This window comes from Rhinoraja longicauda, chromosome 44 (assembly GCF_053455715.1).
Source record: "Rhinoraja longicauda isolate Sanriku21f chromosome 44, sRhiLon1.1, whole genome shotgun sequence".
Taxonomy (NCBI): domain Eukaryota; kingdom Metazoa; phylum Chordata; class Chondrichthyes; order Rajiformes; family Arhynchobatidae; genus Rhinoraja; species Rhinoraja longicauda.
This window is the reverse complement of record NC_135996.1, coordinates 7,300,679-7,318,654: the sequence shown is the minus strand read 5'-3', so window position 1 is coordinate 7,318,654 and position 17,976 is coordinate 7,300,679. Positions and strand designations below refer to the sequence as shown.

The 17,976-nt window shown below is 52.3% G+C and overlaps 1 protein-coding gene across 2 annotated transcripts in view; it reads right to left on the bottom strand.

The window, feature by feature from the left end:
- Positions 1 to 17,976, bottom strand: part of LOC144612405 (ubiquitin-conjugating enzyme E2 Q1-like) — a 57,708-nt gene that overhangs the window by 12,757 nt on the left and 26,975 nt on the right. For both annotated transcript variants that reach the window (XM_078432015.1, XM_078432016.1), the window contains exons 4-7: positions 15,932 to 15,982; positions 13,437 to 13,577; positions 10,387 to 10,471; positions 5,839 to 5,899 (exon numbers count right to left, since the gene is read on the bottom strand). In XM_078432015.1, the coding sequence (XP_078288141.1) occupies positions 5,839 to 5,899; positions 10,387 to 10,471; positions 13,437 to 13,577; positions 15,932 to 15,982 (338 nt within the window). The remainder of the gene's footprint in view (positions 1 to 5,838; positions 5,900 to 10,386; positions 10,472 to 13,436; positions 13,578 to 15,931; positions 15,983 to 17,976) is intronic.

Here is a 17,976-nt window from a genome sequence, read left to right as displayed (position 1 = left end):
GCCTGTCGGTGGTCATAATGTTTTGGCTGATCGGTGTAAAAGGAAGACATGACACAACCATCCTTCATAAATACAGGATTATGGAAAAAAAAGTCCAACAAGCCTAACAACACAGTGGCACAGCGGTAGAGTTGCTGCCTTACAGCACTTGCAGCGCCAGAGACCCGGGTTCGGTCCCGACCACGGGTGCCGTCTGTACGGAGTTTGTACGTTCTCCCCGTGACCTGCGTGGGTTTTCTCTGAGATCTTCGGTTTCCCTCCCACACTCCAAAGGCGTACAGGTTTGTAGGCACACACAAAATGCTGGAGTAACTCAGCAGGTCAGGCCGCATCTCTGGAGAAGCAGGAATCTTCCTGTCTCCGACTACATTCTATCTTTGTCCCGCCCCCTCCCCTGACATCGGTCTGAAGAAGGGTCTCGACCCGAAACGTCACCCATTCCTCCTCTCCCGAGATGCTGCCTGACCCGCTGAGTTACTCCAGCACTCTGTGAAACGTCACCTATCCATGTTCTCCACAGATACTGCCTGACCCGCTGAGTTACTCCAGCACTCTGTGAAACGTCACCAATCCATGTTCTCCACAGATGCTGCCTGACCCACTGAGTTAATCCAGCACTCTGTGAAACGTCACCTATCCATGTTCTCCACAGATGCTGCCTGACCCGCTGAGTTACTCCAGCACTCTGTGAAACGTCACCTATCCATGTTCTCCACAGATGCTGCCTGACCCGCTGAGTTACTCCAGCATTTTGTGTCCACCTTCGATTTTAACCAGCATCTGCAGTTTGTTTTTCCTACTGCTGCTTAAGACCTTTGGCCGGCACCGGGGGGGGGAAGGCACTGCCCTGACTTTGAGGCAAAGGCAGTCAAGTGCATTGTCGCTAGCCAGGTCAGGACCTCTCCCACTGATCTCCAGTGAACCAGAGCACAGAGCACGCAGTTCACTGCCCCTCCCACGGAAACCATGCCCTAACACAAAGGACGTGAACGACCCTCGAAAAGAAGACCAAGAGTCATTACAAACGCCCCCGCCAACCGCATCCCTACATTTCTTCACGTTACCCTGGTGACCGCACACTCATCTTGCTAGTGCAGGCAGCAAGGGCCTCAGTTAGAAGCAGCAGTCTCTCTCTCTCTGTAGGAAAGAAAACTGCTGAAAGACGCTGATTTAAATCGAAGGTAGACACAAAATGCTGGAGTAACTCAGCGGGTCGGGCAGCATCTCTGGAGAGAAGGAATGGGTGACATTTCGGGTCGAGACCCTTCTTCAGACCGAAGAAGGGTCTCGACCCGAAACGTCACCCATTCCTTCTCCCCACAGATGCTGCCTGACCCGCTGAGTTACTCCAGCACGCTGTGAAACGTCACCTATCCATGTTCTCCACAGATGCTGCCTGACCCGCTGAGTTACTCCAGCACTCTGTGAAACGTCACCTATCCATGTTCTCCAGAAGTGCTGCCTGACCCGCTGAGTTACTCCAGCACTCTGTGAAACGTCACCCATTCCTTCTCTCCACAGATGCTGCCTGACCCGCTGAGTTACCCCAGCACTCTGTGAAACGTCACCTATCCATGTTCTCCACAGATGCTGCCTGACCCGCTGAGTTACTCCAACATTTTGTGTCTCCCATTCTTCACATTATTTTAGTTTACAGACAAATCGCAGAAACAGGACCTTCGGCCCACCGAGTCCGTGCCAACCAGCAATCTCCCACCCCCCCCCCCCCCCCCCCACTAGCACTATCCTACACACACACACTAGGGACTATTTACAATTTTACCAAAGCCAATTAACCTACAAACCCGCACGTCTTTGGAGTGTGGGAGGAAACCGGAGCACCCGGAGAAAACCCACGCAGGTCACAGGGAGAACGTACAAACTCTGTACAGACGCGCCCGTTGTCGTGATCAAACCTGGGTCTCTGGCGCCGTGAGGCAGCAGCTCTACCCGCTGCACCACCGTGCCGAAAAACCTCTCCCCCTTCTCCAACCATCCGTGTATTCCTGCTGAAATCCCGCTGAGAAAATGGGATCCTTTCTCTCTCTCCCCACCCCTCAGTGGAAGGTTTAAGTTCAACCAAGCTGGGCAGCAGTCTGTTCCCAGCAAAGATACTAGAGGAGCAGGATGAACCACTCCGTTGAAATCGAAGTGTAGTACGCAAAGGAGCCATTTTAGTAAGCAAACCCCGTCATTTTAGTCAGCAGATCTCACCATTTTAATAAGCAGATCGCCTATACTGAAGTGTAGTACGCAAAGGAGCCATTTTGGTAAGCAAACCCCGTCATTTTAGTCAGCAGATCCCACCATTTTAGTAAGCAGATCGCCTATACTGAGGTGTAATTCGCAAAAGAGCGTAACGTCCGCCATTTTAGTAAGCAAAACCCGCCGTTCGCTTTGCCTCTCGCAGTGTAATCAGTGTTGTGGGGAACAGTATGTGTGATGATACCATTAAAACGCAGAATATATCTCATCTATCAACTCACAGATTGTTGTTATTTTTCTTTTAAAATGTTTCTCCACATTTCTGCCTACTAAAATGGCCGCCGTGACGTACTACGGTTTTTAGGGCAGAGTGGTCTATCTTGCTCCTCTAGTATCTTTGGTTCCCAGCCGTCAGGACCCCAACCCCACACTAACAAGGTCACTGTCTGACCCTTCCCACCTCCCTATCTGTTCTGCAGTACATCAAAGTCCTCTGTCAAGGGTCGAGCTGCTGCCTCACAGTGCCAGAAACCCGGGTTCGATCCTGACCACGGGTGCTGTCTGTACGGAGTTTGTACGTTCTCCCCGTGACCTGCGTGGGTTTTCTCCGGGTGCTCCGGTCTCCTCCCACACTCCAAAAATGTACAGGTTTGTAGGTTGTGCAGATGCTGGTACAAATCGAAGGATCACAAAAATGCTGGAGTAACTCAGCGGGTCAGGCAGCATCTCAGGAGAGAAGGAATGGGTGACGTCTCGGGTCGAGACCCTTCTTCAGTCTTCACCCATTCCTTCTCTCCTGAGATGCTGCCTGACCCTCTGAGTTACTCCAGCATTTTGTGATCCTCAGGTTTGTAGGTTAATTGGATTCGGTAGAAATTGTTAAAAAACTGTCCCTAGTGTGTGTAGGATTATGCTAGTGTAGTCAATTCACTGGATGTTTTCAAGAGACTACGGGTGCTGTCTGTACGGAGTTTGTACGTTCCCCCCGTGACCCGTGTGGGTTTTCTCCGAGATCTTCGGTTTCCTCCCACACTCCAAAGACGTACAGGTTTGCAGGTTAATTGGCTGGGTAAATGTAAAAATTGTCCCTCGTGTGCGTAGGGTAGTGTTAATGTACGGGGATCGCTGGTCGGCACGAACTCGATGGGCCAAAGGGCACATTTCCACGCTGTGTCACCAAAACTCAAGAGACTAAGCACAAAGCCAGGACCTTCAGCCTACCGAGTCCACGCCGACCATCGAGCGCCCGTTCACACCGGTTCTATGTTATCCCACTTTCTCATCTAGAACTAATGGTGTCAGAAAATCGGCGGTGGATCTATATTTTAGTTTGGAGACACAGCGCGGAAACACCCTTCGAACCACCGGGTCCGCGCTGACCAGCGATCCCCGCACACTAACACTATCCAACGTACACGAGGGACAATTTTTACATTTACCGACCCAATTAACCTGCAAACCTGTACGTCTTTGGAGTGTGGGAGGAAACCGAAGATCTCGGAGAAAACCCACGCGGGTCACGGGGAGAGCGTGCAAACTCCGTACAGACGGCGCCCGTAGTCTCTTGAAAGCATCCAGTGAATTGGCCTCCACTGCCGTCTGTGGTAGAGAATTCCACCATGCCCTGCATGTCCACATGGATCTGCAGATTCGCACTAGAGGGAGCAGGTCAGAGCAGCAGGGATTAATCTCTGCCCACACCTCTGTGCCAAGGTGGTGATGCACTACCAGAAACAGGGCAGCACGGTGGCACAGGGTAGAGTTGCTGCCTTACAGCGAATGCAGCGCCGGAGACTCAGGTTCGATCCTGACTACGGGTGCTGTCTGTATGGAGTTTGTGCGTTCTCCCCGTGTCCTGCGTGGGTTTTAGTTTAGAGATACAGCGCGAAACAGGCCCTTTCGGCCCACCAGCGATTCCCGCACACTAACACTAACCTCTCCTCACGAGGGACAATTTTTACATTTACCAAGCCAATTAAACCTGCAAACCTGCACGTCTTTGGAGTGTGGGAGGAAACCGAAGAACTTGGAGAAAACCCACGCGGGTCACGGGGAGAACGTACAAACTCCGTACAAACAAACAATAGACAATAGGCGCAGGAGTAGGCCATTCGGCCCTTCGAGCCAGCACCGCCATTCAATGTGATCATGGCTGATCATTCTCAATCAGTACCCCGTTCCTGCCTTCTCCCCATACCCCCTGACTCCGCTATCCTTAAGAGCTCTATCTAGCTCTCTCTTGAATGCATTCAGAGACTTGGCCTCCACTGCCTTCTGAGGCAGAGAATTCCACAGATTCACAACTCTCTGACTGAAAAGGTTTTTCCTCATCTCCGTTCTAAATGGCTTACCCCTTATTCTTAAACTGTGGCCCCTGGTTCTGGACTCCCCCAACATTGGGAACATGTTTCCTGCCTCTAACGTGTCCAACCCCTTAATAATCTTATACGTTTCGATAAGATCTCCTCTCATCCTTCTAAATTCCAGTGTATACAAGCCTTAGTCGCTCCAGTCTTTCAACATATGACAGTCCCGCCATTCCGGGAATTAACCTAGTAAACCTACGCTGCACGCCCTCAATAGCAAGAATATCCTTCCTCAAATTTGGAGACCAAAACTGCACACAGTACTCCAGGTGCGGTCTCACTAGGGCCCTGTTCAACTGCAGAAGGACCTCTTTGCTCCTATACTCAACTCCTCTTGTTATGAAGGCCAACATTCCATTGGCTTTCTTCACTGCCTGCTGTACCTGCGTGCTTCCTTTCAGTGACTGATGCACTAGGACACCCAGATCTCGTTGTACGTCCCCTTTTCCTAACTTGACACCATTCAGATAATACTCTGCCTTCCTATTCTTACCACCAAAGTGGATAACCTTACACTTATCCACATGAAACTGCATCTGCCATGCATCCGCCCACTCACACAACCTGTCCAAGTCACCCTGCAACCTCATAGCATCTTCCTCACAGTTCACACACACTGCCACCCAGCTTTGTATCATCATACAAACCCACGCAGGTCACGGGGAGAACGTGCAAACTCCGTACAGACAGCGCCCGTAGTCGGGATGGAACCCGGGTCTCCGGCGCTGCATTCGCTGTAAGGCGGCAACTCTACCACCGCGCCACCGTGGCCGCCCGTTGCGAGTTCACCTCTCAACGGCACGGTGGCGCAGCGGTAGAGTTGCTCCTTTACAGCGAATGCAGCGCCGGAGACTCAGGTTCGATCCTGACTACGGGTGCTGCACTGTAAGGAGTTTATACGTTCTCCCCGTGACCTGCGGGGGTTTTCTCCGAGATCTTCGGTTTCCTCCCACACACCAAAGACGTACAGGTATGTAGGTTAATTGGCTGGGTAAATGTAAAAATTGTCCCTAGTGCGTGTAGGATAGTGTTAATGTACGGGGATCGTTGGGCGGCACGGACTTGGTGGGCCGAAAAGGCCTGTTTCCGGCTGTATATATATGATATGATGATATGATAACCTCTAGCTGAGGAAGAGGGGGTGGGCGCAGGAGGGGGAAAGGAAGGCAAGAGGGCGAGGGGGCCATTTTGAAAAACCAGCCGGAGGGCCATGGAACCGCGCACGTCTGCGAGCCAACGGAAGCTCGGATCAGCAGGAGCCACTTACTTAAGGATCTTCACGTTCCAGTCGTAAAGGCTGTCGTTGACTAGTTCAACTGCATAGTTTCCTGGTGGGGGAGGGAAAGGATAAATTAATCAAATCAACAAAGGTGTTCCGAGCCCCAACTCAGATTTCCCACCGCCAAGCCTCCACCCCCCCCCCCCCCCAACGCGAGATACAGCGTGGGAACGGGCCCTTCCGCCCACCGAGTCCGCGCCGACCAGCGATCTCCCCGTTACTGTCACTACGCACTATCCCACACACACACACTGTCCCCAGGAGCAACTTACAACCTGCAGATGCCGATTAACCTACAAACCTGCGCGCGTCCTCGGGATGTGGGAGGAGACCCACGCAGGTCACGGGGAGGACGTGCAAACTCCGTACCGACAGCGCACGAGGTCGGGATCGAACCCGGGTCTCCGGCGCTGTAAGGCAGCAGCTCTGCCATTAAACCGAAGACCTCGGAGAAAACCCACGCGGGTCACGGGGAGAACGTACAAACTCCGTTCAGACTAGACATAGAATCGTTCCGAGCCAGCATGGATTTACGAAGCGGAAATCATGCTTGACTAATCTACTGGAATTTTTTGAGGATGTAACTAGGAAAATTGACAGGGGAGAGTCGGTGGATGTGGTGTACCTCGACTTTCAGAAAGCCTTCGACAAGGTCCCACATAGTAGATTAGTGGGCGCATGGTATTGGGGGTAGGGTACTGGCATGGATAGAAAATTGGTTGACAGACAGAGAGCAGAGAGTGGGGATAAATGGGTCCGTTTCAGAATGGCAGGCAGTGACTAGTGGGGTACCGCAAGGCTTGGTGCTGGGACCGCAGCTATTTACAATATACATCAATGACTTGGATGAAGGGATCAAAAGTACCATTAGCAAATTTGCAGATGATACAAAGCTGGGTGGTAGTATGAACTGTGAGGAAGATGCTATGAGGTTGCAGGGTGACTTGGACAGGTTGTGTGAGTGGGCGGATGCATGGCAGATGCAGTTTAATTTGGATAAGTGTGAGGTTATCCACTTTGGTGGTAAGAATAAGAAGGCAGATTATTATCTGAATGGTGTCAAGTTAGGAAAAGGGGACGTACAACGAGATCTGGGTGTCCTAGTGCATCAGTCACTGAAAGGAAGCATGCAGGTACAGCAGGCAGTGAAGAAAGCCAATGGAATGTTGGCCTTCATAACAAGAGGAGTTGAGTATAGGAGCAAAGAGGTCCTTCTGCAGTTGTACAGGGCCCTAGTGAGACCGCACCTGGAGTACTGTGTGCAGTTTTGGTCTCCAAATTTGAGGAAGATATTCTTGCTGTTGATGGCGTGCAGCGTAAGTTCATTCCCGGAATGGCGGGACTGTCGTATGTTGAAAGACTGGAGCGGCTAGGCTTGTATACACTGGAATTTAGAAGGATGGGAGGGGATCTTATCGAAACATATAAGATTATTAAGGGGTTGGACACTTTAGAGGCAGGAAACATGTTCCCAATGTTGGGGGAGTCCAGAACCAGGGGCCAAAGTTTAAAAATAAGGGGTAGGCCATTTAGAACGGAGATAAGGAAAAACTTTTTCAGTCAGTGAGTTGTAAATCTGTGGAATTCTCTGCCTCAGAAGGCAGTGGAGGCCAAGTCTCTGAATGCATTCAAGAGAGAGCTAGATAGAGCTCTTAAGGATAGCGGAGTCAGGGGGTATGGGGAGAAGGCAGGAACGGGGTACTGATTGAGAATGATCAGCTATGATCACATTGAATGGCGGTGCGTACAGGCTCGAAGGGCCGAATGGCCTCCTCCTGCACCTGTTGTCTGTTGTCACCCGTAGTTGTGATGGAACCCCGGGTCCGGGTCTCCGGCACTGCATTCGCTGTAAGGCGGCAACTCTAGCGCCGCGCCGTGGGTTTGTAGGTTAGCGTACAGGTTTGTAGGTTAATCGGCTTCTGTTGTCATCAGCTGCTGACTTGGGCCGACGTGCAGCAACAGCGGCAGCAGCAGCGTGTTCGCCCGCCCCGGATCGGACTTATCATCAGCGGAGCCGGCCGTCTTCGGAGGCTGCGGGAGCGGCTGGGACTCGCCTTAGGCTCGGCCCGCTGCGGACCGTCCGGCGCGGCCTGCAACCACAACAACCTGACCGCGGGCGAGGACAGCGGGAGAAGGGAAAGACATTGTGGCCTTCAATCACAGTGAGGAGAGGACTGGAGGAGGAGACTCACTGTGATGGATGTTTCTTTGATGGATGTTTCTTTTTTTGTGTGTTTTTGGGGTTGTGAAATTTTAATGCCTATTTAATGCTTTTATTGTTGGACTGTGGGTGACTGAATTTCGTCCAATATTGGATGACAAATAAAGCTATCTTGAATCTTGAATCTTTCTGTGGAGCGTCAAAGACTGAGGGAGAGGCCTGATAAAAGTATAAAATGCTGCAGGCCGGAGTTAGGGCCAACAGTCAGAACTCTTCCCCCCCTCCCCCCCCCCCACCCCCACCCCCCAGGGTGGAAATGTCTAAGACTAGAGGACATTGCCATCAGGTGAGAGGGGCAAAGTTTAAAAGGAGATGAGCAGGGCAGGTTTTTCAGTGCAGAATATAGTTTTGTGCAGATGGTTTGTTACGATGGGCAGATAAGTTTTGTGGTTGCCAACATGGATTTGTGGTTACCAACAACATTGCTGGTTAACATCAAAGGTAGATACAAAATGCCGGAGTGACTCAGTGGGTCGGGCAGCATCTGTGGAGAACGTGGACAGGTGACGATTCACAGAGTGCTGGAGTAACACACACACAGACACGTCACCTATCCATGTTCTCCACAGATGCTGCCCAACCCGCTGAGTTACTCCAGCACTCTGTGAAACGTCACCTATCCATGTTCTCCACAGATGCTGCCCAACCCGCTGAGTTACTCCAGCACTCTGTCTACCAGTTTTTCCACATTTCTTTAATGCCGTGTGTGTGTGTGTGTGTGTATGTGTGTGTGCGTGTACGCGCATCTGTGTGTGTGTGTGTGTGTGGGGTGTGTGCGTGTGTGTGCGTGTGTCTGTGTGCGCGTCTGTGCGTGTGTGTGCGTGTTTATAGGTTAATTTGTTTAGAATATCTGTAAATTGCCAGCAGTGAGTGGGGAGTGCTGGAGAAAGTGGGATAACATCGGTCGGCATGGACTTGATGGGCCGAAAGGCCTGTTTCCATGCTGACTGTAAAAACTAAAGATCTCCCAAAATATATGTGAATATAGCATGATTTTAACTTGCATCACCCAATAATAATAATAATAATAATAATGCATTACATTTATATAGCGCTTTTCAAACACTCAAAGACGCTTTACAGGGATTACTAGAACATAGAGAAGAAAATAAATAGATAAATAAGTAAACGAACAGAAAAAGGAGACAGAAGGTGAGGTGACGGTCAGTGGTTGAAGGCAGTGCTGAACAGGTGAGACTTCAGTGATGTTTTGAATGTGGTGAGTGAGGAGGAGTCTCTGACGGTTTGGGGTAGTGAGTTCCAATGATTAGCCCGACACTGACTTAACCACTAAACCAGACCTATAGTGTACGAATAACACACACACACACACACACACACATGGCAGTAGACACGCACACATACACACACACACACGGCAGTAGAGACAGAGACACACACACAGCAGTAGAGACACACACACACAGGGCAACACACACAGACACACACACACAGGGCAACACAGACACACACACACACACCCCACACACATACACACCACACACACACACCACACACACAAACACACAGGGCAACACACACACACACACACAGGGCAACACACACAGACACACACACACAGGGCAACACAGACACACACACACACACCCCACACACATACACACCACACACACACACCACACACACAAACACACAGGGCAACACACACAGACACACACACACAGGGCAACACACACACACACACACACACACAGGGCAACACAGACACACACACACACCCCACACACATACACACCACACACACAAACACACAGGGCAACACACACACACACACACACACAAACACACACACACAGGGCAACACACGCACACACACACACACACACACAGGGCAACACAGACACAGGGCAACACACACACACACACAAACACACACACACACAGGGCAACACACACAGACACACACAGGGCAACACAGACACACACACACACACACAAACACACACACACACACACAAACACACACACAAACACACACACACACACACAAACACACACACACAGGGCAACACAGACACAGGGCAACACACACACACACACGGCCAGTTACAATGCTGTCTCTGTAAAAACTAAATATCTCTAAAAATAAATGTGTATATATGGCAGGATTTTAACTTGCATCACCCTGTGTTTCGCCCAGGACGATGAGTTCAACACTTTGCCACTGAACAAGGGCAGTAGCGTGCATATACACAGACCCAGGGCACCACGAGACACACGCACGCACAACACAGGATCACAGTTCACACCAGGTTAACCAGCCTCTCGGATAACGGGCCGGCGGTGAGTCTTACCTGCTTTAAAACTCTCCGATCGGTAAATATCCCTGAGCTCTTTCATAAGTCGGTCGGTGGCCTGAACAGACCCAGACACAGCCCCCTGCAGAAACAAAACAGGCAGAAGGTTGGCATCAGTGGTAGCAGGCAGGAGAGCAAGAGGCCATTTGGCCCCTCTAGCCCGCCCCGCCTTCCGACACCAGCCTGAAGAAGGGTCTCGACCAGAAACGTCGCCCGTTCCTTCTCTCCGGAGATGCTGCCAGTCCCGCTGAGTTACTCCAGCATTTTGCGTCCCCCCCACCCTCCATACCGGCCTCAACTCCTCTCCCGTGCCAACTTCCTCACTCCCAAATACGGGACGAGGTGACATCACCGCCCCGCGCCCCACGGGACCTCACCCAGCCAGCGGCCACGTGCTCCCGCTCCACCAATGGCGGCCGCCCGGGCCGGGAGGCGGATTGCTACGCAACCTCCACGAGGCGGCGCCTGGGCCACCAGGCCAACACTGTCCGGGCCTACAGTGTCCGGGCCTACAGCGTCCGGGCCTACAACGTCCGGGCCTACAGCGTCTGGGCCTACAGCGTCCGGGCCTACAGTGTCCGGGCCTACAGTGGCCAGGACTACAGCGGCCCCCGGGCTACAGTGTCTCCGGACTACAGTGTCCGGGCCTACAACGTCCGGGCCTAGTGTCCAGGCCTACAGTGTCCAGGCCTACAGCGTTCGGGCCTACAGCGTCTGGGCCTACAGTGTCCGGGCCTACAGGGCCATCCGGGCCTAATATGGGACAAGGGCAGTCCCATACGGGGCAAACTAATTTAGCCCACAAGGGCAGTCCCGTACGGGACAGTTGGCAACCCTAGTCAGATCCCAGCAGAACACAACACCACAATCTCCCAAAGAAACTCATCTACATCCACCTTAAAAGGTTCTAATATATAACCCGCACAAACCTCCAGTGACCAATGCCCAGCGTGGAGGGAGTGACTTGGATGAAGGGATTAAAAGTACCATTAGTACATTAATGACTTGGATGAAGGGATTAAAAGTACCATTAGCAAATTTGCAGATGATACAAAGCTGGGTGGCAATGTGAACTGTGAGGAAGATGCTACGAGGTTTCTGGGTGACTTGGACAGGTTGTGTGAGTGGGCGGATGCATGGCAGATGCAGTTTAATGTGGATAAGTGTGAGGTTATCCACTTTGGTGGTGAGAATAGGAAGGCAGAGTATTATCTGAATGGTGTCAAGTTAGGAACAGGGGACGTACCACGAGATCTGGGTGTCCTAGTGCATCAGTCACTGAAAGGAAGCATGCAGGTACAGCAGGCAGTGAAGAAAGCCAATGGAATGTTGGCCTTCATAACAAGAGGAGTTGAGTATAGGAGCAAAGAGGTCCTTCTGCAGTTGTACAGGGCCCTAGTGAGACCACACCTGGAGTACTGTGTGCAGTTGTACAGGGCCCTAGTGAGACCGCACCTGGAGTACTGTGTGTAGTTTTGGTCTCCAAATTTGAGGAAGGATATTCTTGCTATTGAGGGCGTGCAGCGTAGGTTTACTAGGTTAATTCCCGGAATGGCGGGACTGTCATATGTTGAAAGACTGGAGCGACTAGGCTTGTATACACTGGAATTTAGAAGGATGAGAGGAGATCTTATCGAAACGTATAAGATTATTAAGGGGTTGGACACGTTAGAGGCAGGAAACATGTTCCCAATGTTGGGGGAGTCCAGAACAAGGGGCCACAGTTTAAGAATAAGGGGTAGGCCATTTAGAACTGAGATGAGGAAGAACTTTTTCAGCAGTGGAGGCCAATTCTCTGAATGCATTCAAGAGAGAGCTAGATAGAGCTCTTAAGGATAGCGGAGTCAGGGGGTATGGGGAGAAGGCAGGAACGGGGTACTGATTGAGAATGATCAGCCATGATCACATTGAATGGCGGTGCTGGCTCGAAGGGCCGAATGGCCTCCTCCTGCACCTGTTGTCTATTGTCTATTGTCTAAACTGAAAAACCTTTTTTTTTTAAAGTTTAGTTTAGAGGGTCACACAGCGCGGAAACAGGCCCTTCGGCCCACCAAGTCCGTGCTGACCAACGATCACCCCGTACACTTACACAATCCTCAGAACAATTTACAATTATGCAGAACACTGTGTCATGTCACGTGCGATAATAAAGTGTCATTCATTCAAACACACCGAAGCCAATTAACCTACATACCTGTACGTCTTTGGAGTGTGGGAGTAAAACCAGAGCGCCCGGAGAAAACCCACGCAGGTCACGGGGAGAACGTGCAAACTCCGCACAGACAGCGCCCGTGGTCGGGATGGAACCCGGGTTTCTGGCGCTGTGAGGCAGCAGTTCTGCCCGCTGCGCCACCGCGCAACACCTTACTTTAACTATAAAATGATTCTCTAACGGCCAGCAGGCTTGCTCTTTATCACCCGATCAATCTTAATCAATCTCCCACACATGAGATGTCTTCGGTCTTACACCTCACTCCTCTGCACAGCTCAAATTTGAGAGTGCTTCATTGCTGAAGTCAGAGTCTGAAGAAGGGTCTCGACCCGAAACGTCACCCATTCCTTCTCTCCACAGATGCTGCCCGACCCGCTGAATTACTCCAGCACTCTGAAACGTCACCTATCCATGTTCTCCAGAGATACTGCCTGACCCGCTGAGTTACTCCAGCACTCTGTGAAACGTCACCCATCCATGTTCTCCACAGATGCTGCCCGACCCGCTGAGTTACTCCAGCACTTGTGTGAAACGTCACCCATCCATGTTCTCCACAGATGCTGCCCGACCCGCTGAGTTACTCCAGCACTCTGTGAAACGTCACCTATGCATGTTCTCCACAGATGCTGCCCGACCCGCTGAGTTACTCCAGCACTCTGTGTCTATCTTCGGTCTAAACCAGCATCTGCAGTTCCTTCCTGCGATTCCCCGCGGTCTTGTATGGAGCAGTTCCCCAGAGTTCCCCGTGATGCTTCGCGATATAACGCTGCCACGAACAAACCGAGCGTGTGCCACACAGTAACCTGGACTATCGGAGCCTCCTACAGACACGTACATTTAGATAATCTTGCCTCTGGCTCTTTTTTATCTTCTCCAGTATGGCCAAGTTTTCCTTGCCGATCCCCTCGTCCTCGGACTTCTTGCCCTCCGCCGGCTCTTCCTCCTTCATTTCGTAATGGTCCAGGTCCTCGTTGTCCTGAGGGGGAGAGAGAGGAGGGGGGGGGGTGAGAGACAGCACCGCAAAACCGTAACGTCCAGGTTCGGGGGCGGCTACATCTCCTAAAGCACCACGGTCGGGAGTGAAAAACTGCACGGTGGCGCAGCGGTAGAGTTGCCGCCTTACAGCGAATGCAGCGCCAGAGACTCAGGTTCGATTCTGACTACGGGCGCGGAGTTTGCACGTTCTCCCCATGGGTTTTCTCCGAGATCTTCGGTTTCCTCCCGCACTCCAAAGACGTACAGGTACGTAGGTTAATTGGCTGAGCAAATGTTAAAAAATGTTTTATCCCTAGTGGGTGTAGGATAGTGTTAGTGTGCGGGGATCGCTGGGCGGCGCGGACCCGGTGGGCTGGGCCGAAGGGCCTGTTTCTGCGCTGTATCTCGAAATCTAAATCTAAATCTACATGCTGGTTAAAATCGAAGGCAGACAGAAAAGGCTGGAGTAACTCAGCGGGTCAGGCAGCATCTCTGGAGAACATGGATAGGTGACGTTTCACAGAGTGCTGGAGTAACTCAGCGGGTCGGGCAGCATCTCTGGAGAACATGGATAGGTGACGTTTCACACAAGTGCTGGAGTAACTCAGCGGGTCAGGCAGTATCTGTGGAGAACATGGATAGGTGACGTTTCACAGAGTGCTGGAGTAACTCAGCGGGTCGGGCAGCATCTCTGGAGAACATGGATAGGTGACGTTTCACAGAGTGCTGGAGTAACTCAGCGGGTCAGGCAGCATCTCGGGAGAGAAGGAATGGGCGAAGCTTCAGACTGAAGAAGGGTCCCGACCCGAAAAGTCACCCATTCCTTCTCTCTCTCTCGAGATGCTGCCTGACCCGCTGAGTTACTCCAGTATTTGGTGTCGATCAAGGCATATGGTAATTCATTGTCAGACTGAGGCCTAGCGCAAATTGGAGGAACAGCACCTCATATTTCGCTTGGGCAGCTTACACCCCAGTGGTATGGACATTGACTTCTCTAACTTACAGATAGTCCCTGCTTTCCCTCTCTCTCCATCCCCTCCCCTTCCCAGTTCTCCCACTAGTCTTCCTGTCTCCGAATACATTCTATCTTTATCCCGCCCCCTCCCCTGACGTCAGTCTGATGAAGGGTCTCGACCCGAAACGTCGCCCATTCCTTCTCTCCTGAGATGCTGCCTGACCCGCTGAGTTACTCCAGCATTTTGTGTCTACCTTCAACAGTCAGGATTGTACCCGGGTCTTCAACGATGCAGGTGGAGCAGAATTAGGCCATTCGGCCCATCAAATCCACCCCCGCCATTCAATCATGGCTGATTCACCTTTCCTACTCAACCCCATTCTCCTGCCTTCCCCCCATAACCCCTGACACCCGCACTAATCAAGAATCTATCTATCTCTGCCTTAAAAATATCCAAAGACTTGTGGCCTCCACAGCCGTCTGTGGCAGCGAATCCCACAGATTCACCACCCTCTGGCTAAAGAAATTCCTCCCCATCTCCTTCCTAAAGGAACGTCCTTTAATTCTGAGGCTGTGACTTCTGGTCTATAAAAAGACTGGACAAGCTAGATGCAGGAAAAATGTTCCTAATGTTGGGGGAGTCCAGAACCAGGGGCCACACACAGTCTTAGAATTAAAGGGGAGGCCATTTAAAACTGAGATGAGAAGAAACGTTTTCACCCAGAGAGTTGTGAATTTGTGGAATTCTCTGCCACAGAGGGCAGTGGAGGCCAAATCACTGGGTGGGTTTAAGAGAGAGTTAGATAGAGCTCTCGGGGCTAGTGGAATCAAGGGGTATGGGGAGAAGGCAGGCACGGGTTACTGATTGTGGGTGATCAGCCATGATCACAATGAATGGCGGTGCTGGCTCTAAGGGCCGAATGGCCTCCTCCTGCACCTATTTTCTATGTTCTATGTTCTTAGATTTTGAGATACAGCGCGGAAACAGGCCCTTCGGCCCACCGGGTCCGCGCCGACCAGCGATCCCCGCACATTAACACTATCCTACACACACTAGGGACAATTTTTACATTTGCCCAGCCAATTAACCTACATGCCTGTACGTCTTTGGAGTGTGGGAGGAAACCGAAGATCTCGCAGAAAACCCACGCAGGTCACGTGGAGAACGTACAAACTCCGTACAGACGGCGCCCGTAGTCGGGATCGAACCTGAGTCTCCGGCGCTGCATTCGCTGTAAGGCGGCAACTCTACCGCCGCGCCACCGTGCAGCCCTGTGTTTTCTATGGTCCCGGACTCTCCCACTGGTGGAAACATCCTCGCGGCAATAAACGAAACCAAATTAAACATCCGCAGCTACAAAGGAGCCGCTCAGCGCACGACAACGGGGACACGGTCTCACCTCCGCCATTTCCTCATCCTCCTCCTCAGATGTGACGTCATCTCTCGTGCTCTGTGAAGGCAAGGGGGGTGATAGGGAGAAGGGTCAGCCAATTCTGCAGGGCACTCGAGAGGCGCGGTGTACGCACACGTACGCACGCACTTACGCCACAGCGCCCGCGCGGTCACGGAGGAGAACGCACAAACATCCTCGCCCGTAGGATAGCGGTAGTCCTCGCGCGGGCCAGCGGTAGAGTTGCCGCCTCACAGCGAATGCAGCGCCGGAGACCCGGGTTCCATCCCGACCACGGGCGCCATCCGCACGTTCTCCCTGCGTGGGTTTCCTCCGAGATCTTCGGTTTCCTCCCGCACTCCAAAGACGTGCGGGTCTGTAGGTTAATCGGCTCGGTGTAAATGTAAACACATTGTCCCTGGAGGGTGTGGGATAGCGTCGGTGTGCGGGGATCGCTGGTCGGCGCGGACCCGGTGGGCCGAAAGGGCCTGTTTCCGCGCTGAGTCTCTAAACTGAAGATCCCCAAGTCAGGATCAAACCCGGGTCTCTGACGCTGTGTGGCAGCAGCTCTACCCGCTGCATCACCTTGCTGGCCAGTGCTCGAAAGCAGCACACAGCCTCCTGAGACCGACTGGGTTCCCCCAGGTGATGTGACCACACACACAGGATGGAATATAATGAGCGTTTGATGGCACTCGGTCTGCACCTGCTGGTGTTTAGAAGGATTGGGGGGGGGGGGGAGGGAGGGAGGACCCCATTGAAACTTGCTGAACAGTGAAGACCCTGGATAGAGTGGATGTGCAGGAACGAAAACTGCAGATGCTGGTTTAAATCGAAGGCAAAAATGCTGGAGTAACTCAGCGGGTCAGGCAGCATCTCTGGAGAGAAGGAATGGGTGACGTTTCACAGAGTGCTGGAGTAACTCAGCGGGTCAAGCAGCATCTGTGGGGAACATGGATAGGTGACGTTTCACAGAGTGCTGGAGTAACTCAGCGGGTCAGGCAGCATCTCTGGAGAGAAGGAATGGGTGACGTTTCGGGTCGAGACCCTTCTTCAGACCGATGTCAGGGGACAAAGATAGGATGCAGTCAGAGACAGGAAGACTGGTGGGAGAACTGGGAATGGGGAGACATAGAGAGAGAGGGAAGGCAGGAACTATCTGAATGTTAGAGAAGTCAATGTTCATACCGCTGGGGTGTAAGCTGCCCAAGCGAAATATGAGGTGCTGTTCCTCCAATTTGCGTTGGGCCTCACTCTGACAGTGGAGGAGGCCCAGGACAGAAAGGTCAGTGTGGGAGTGGGAGTTGAAGTGCTGAGCCACCGGGAGATCAGGTAGGTTGAGACGGAGGTGTTGAGCGAAACGATCGCCGAGCCTGCGCTTGGTCTCGCCGATGTGGAGAAGTTGACACCTGGAACAGCGGATACAGTAGATGAGGTTGGAGGAGGTGCTCTGTCTCACCTGGAAAGACTGTTTGGGTCCTTGGATGGAGTCGAGGGGGGAGGTAAAGGGACAGGTGTTGCATCTCCTGCGGTTGCAGGGGAAAGTGCCTGGGGAGGGGGTGGTTTGGGTGGGAAGGGACGAGTGGACCAGGGAGTTACGGAGGGAACGGTCTCTGCGGAAAGGGGAGGGGATGGGAAGATGTGGCCAGTAGTGGGATCCCAATGGAGGTGGCGGAAATGTTGGGACGCGTGGAATACAGGCCCTTCGGCCCACCAAGTCCACGCCGACCAGCGATCCCCGCACACTAACACTATCCTACATACACGCACACACACTAGGGAACAATTTGCACTTACACCAAGCCAATTAGCCAACAAACCGGTTCGTCTTTGGAGTGTGGGAGGATTCCGCAGATCCTGGAGAGAAAAAACCCACGCAGGTCACGGGGAGAACGTGCAAACTCCGTACAGACAGCGCCCGTGGTCGGGATGGAACCCGGGTCTCCGGCGCTGTGAGGCAGCAGCTCTACCCGCTGCGCCACCGTGCCGACCACTCCTTTGAAGGATCGAAACCCCCCCCGTCATACACACACACCACACACACCACACACACA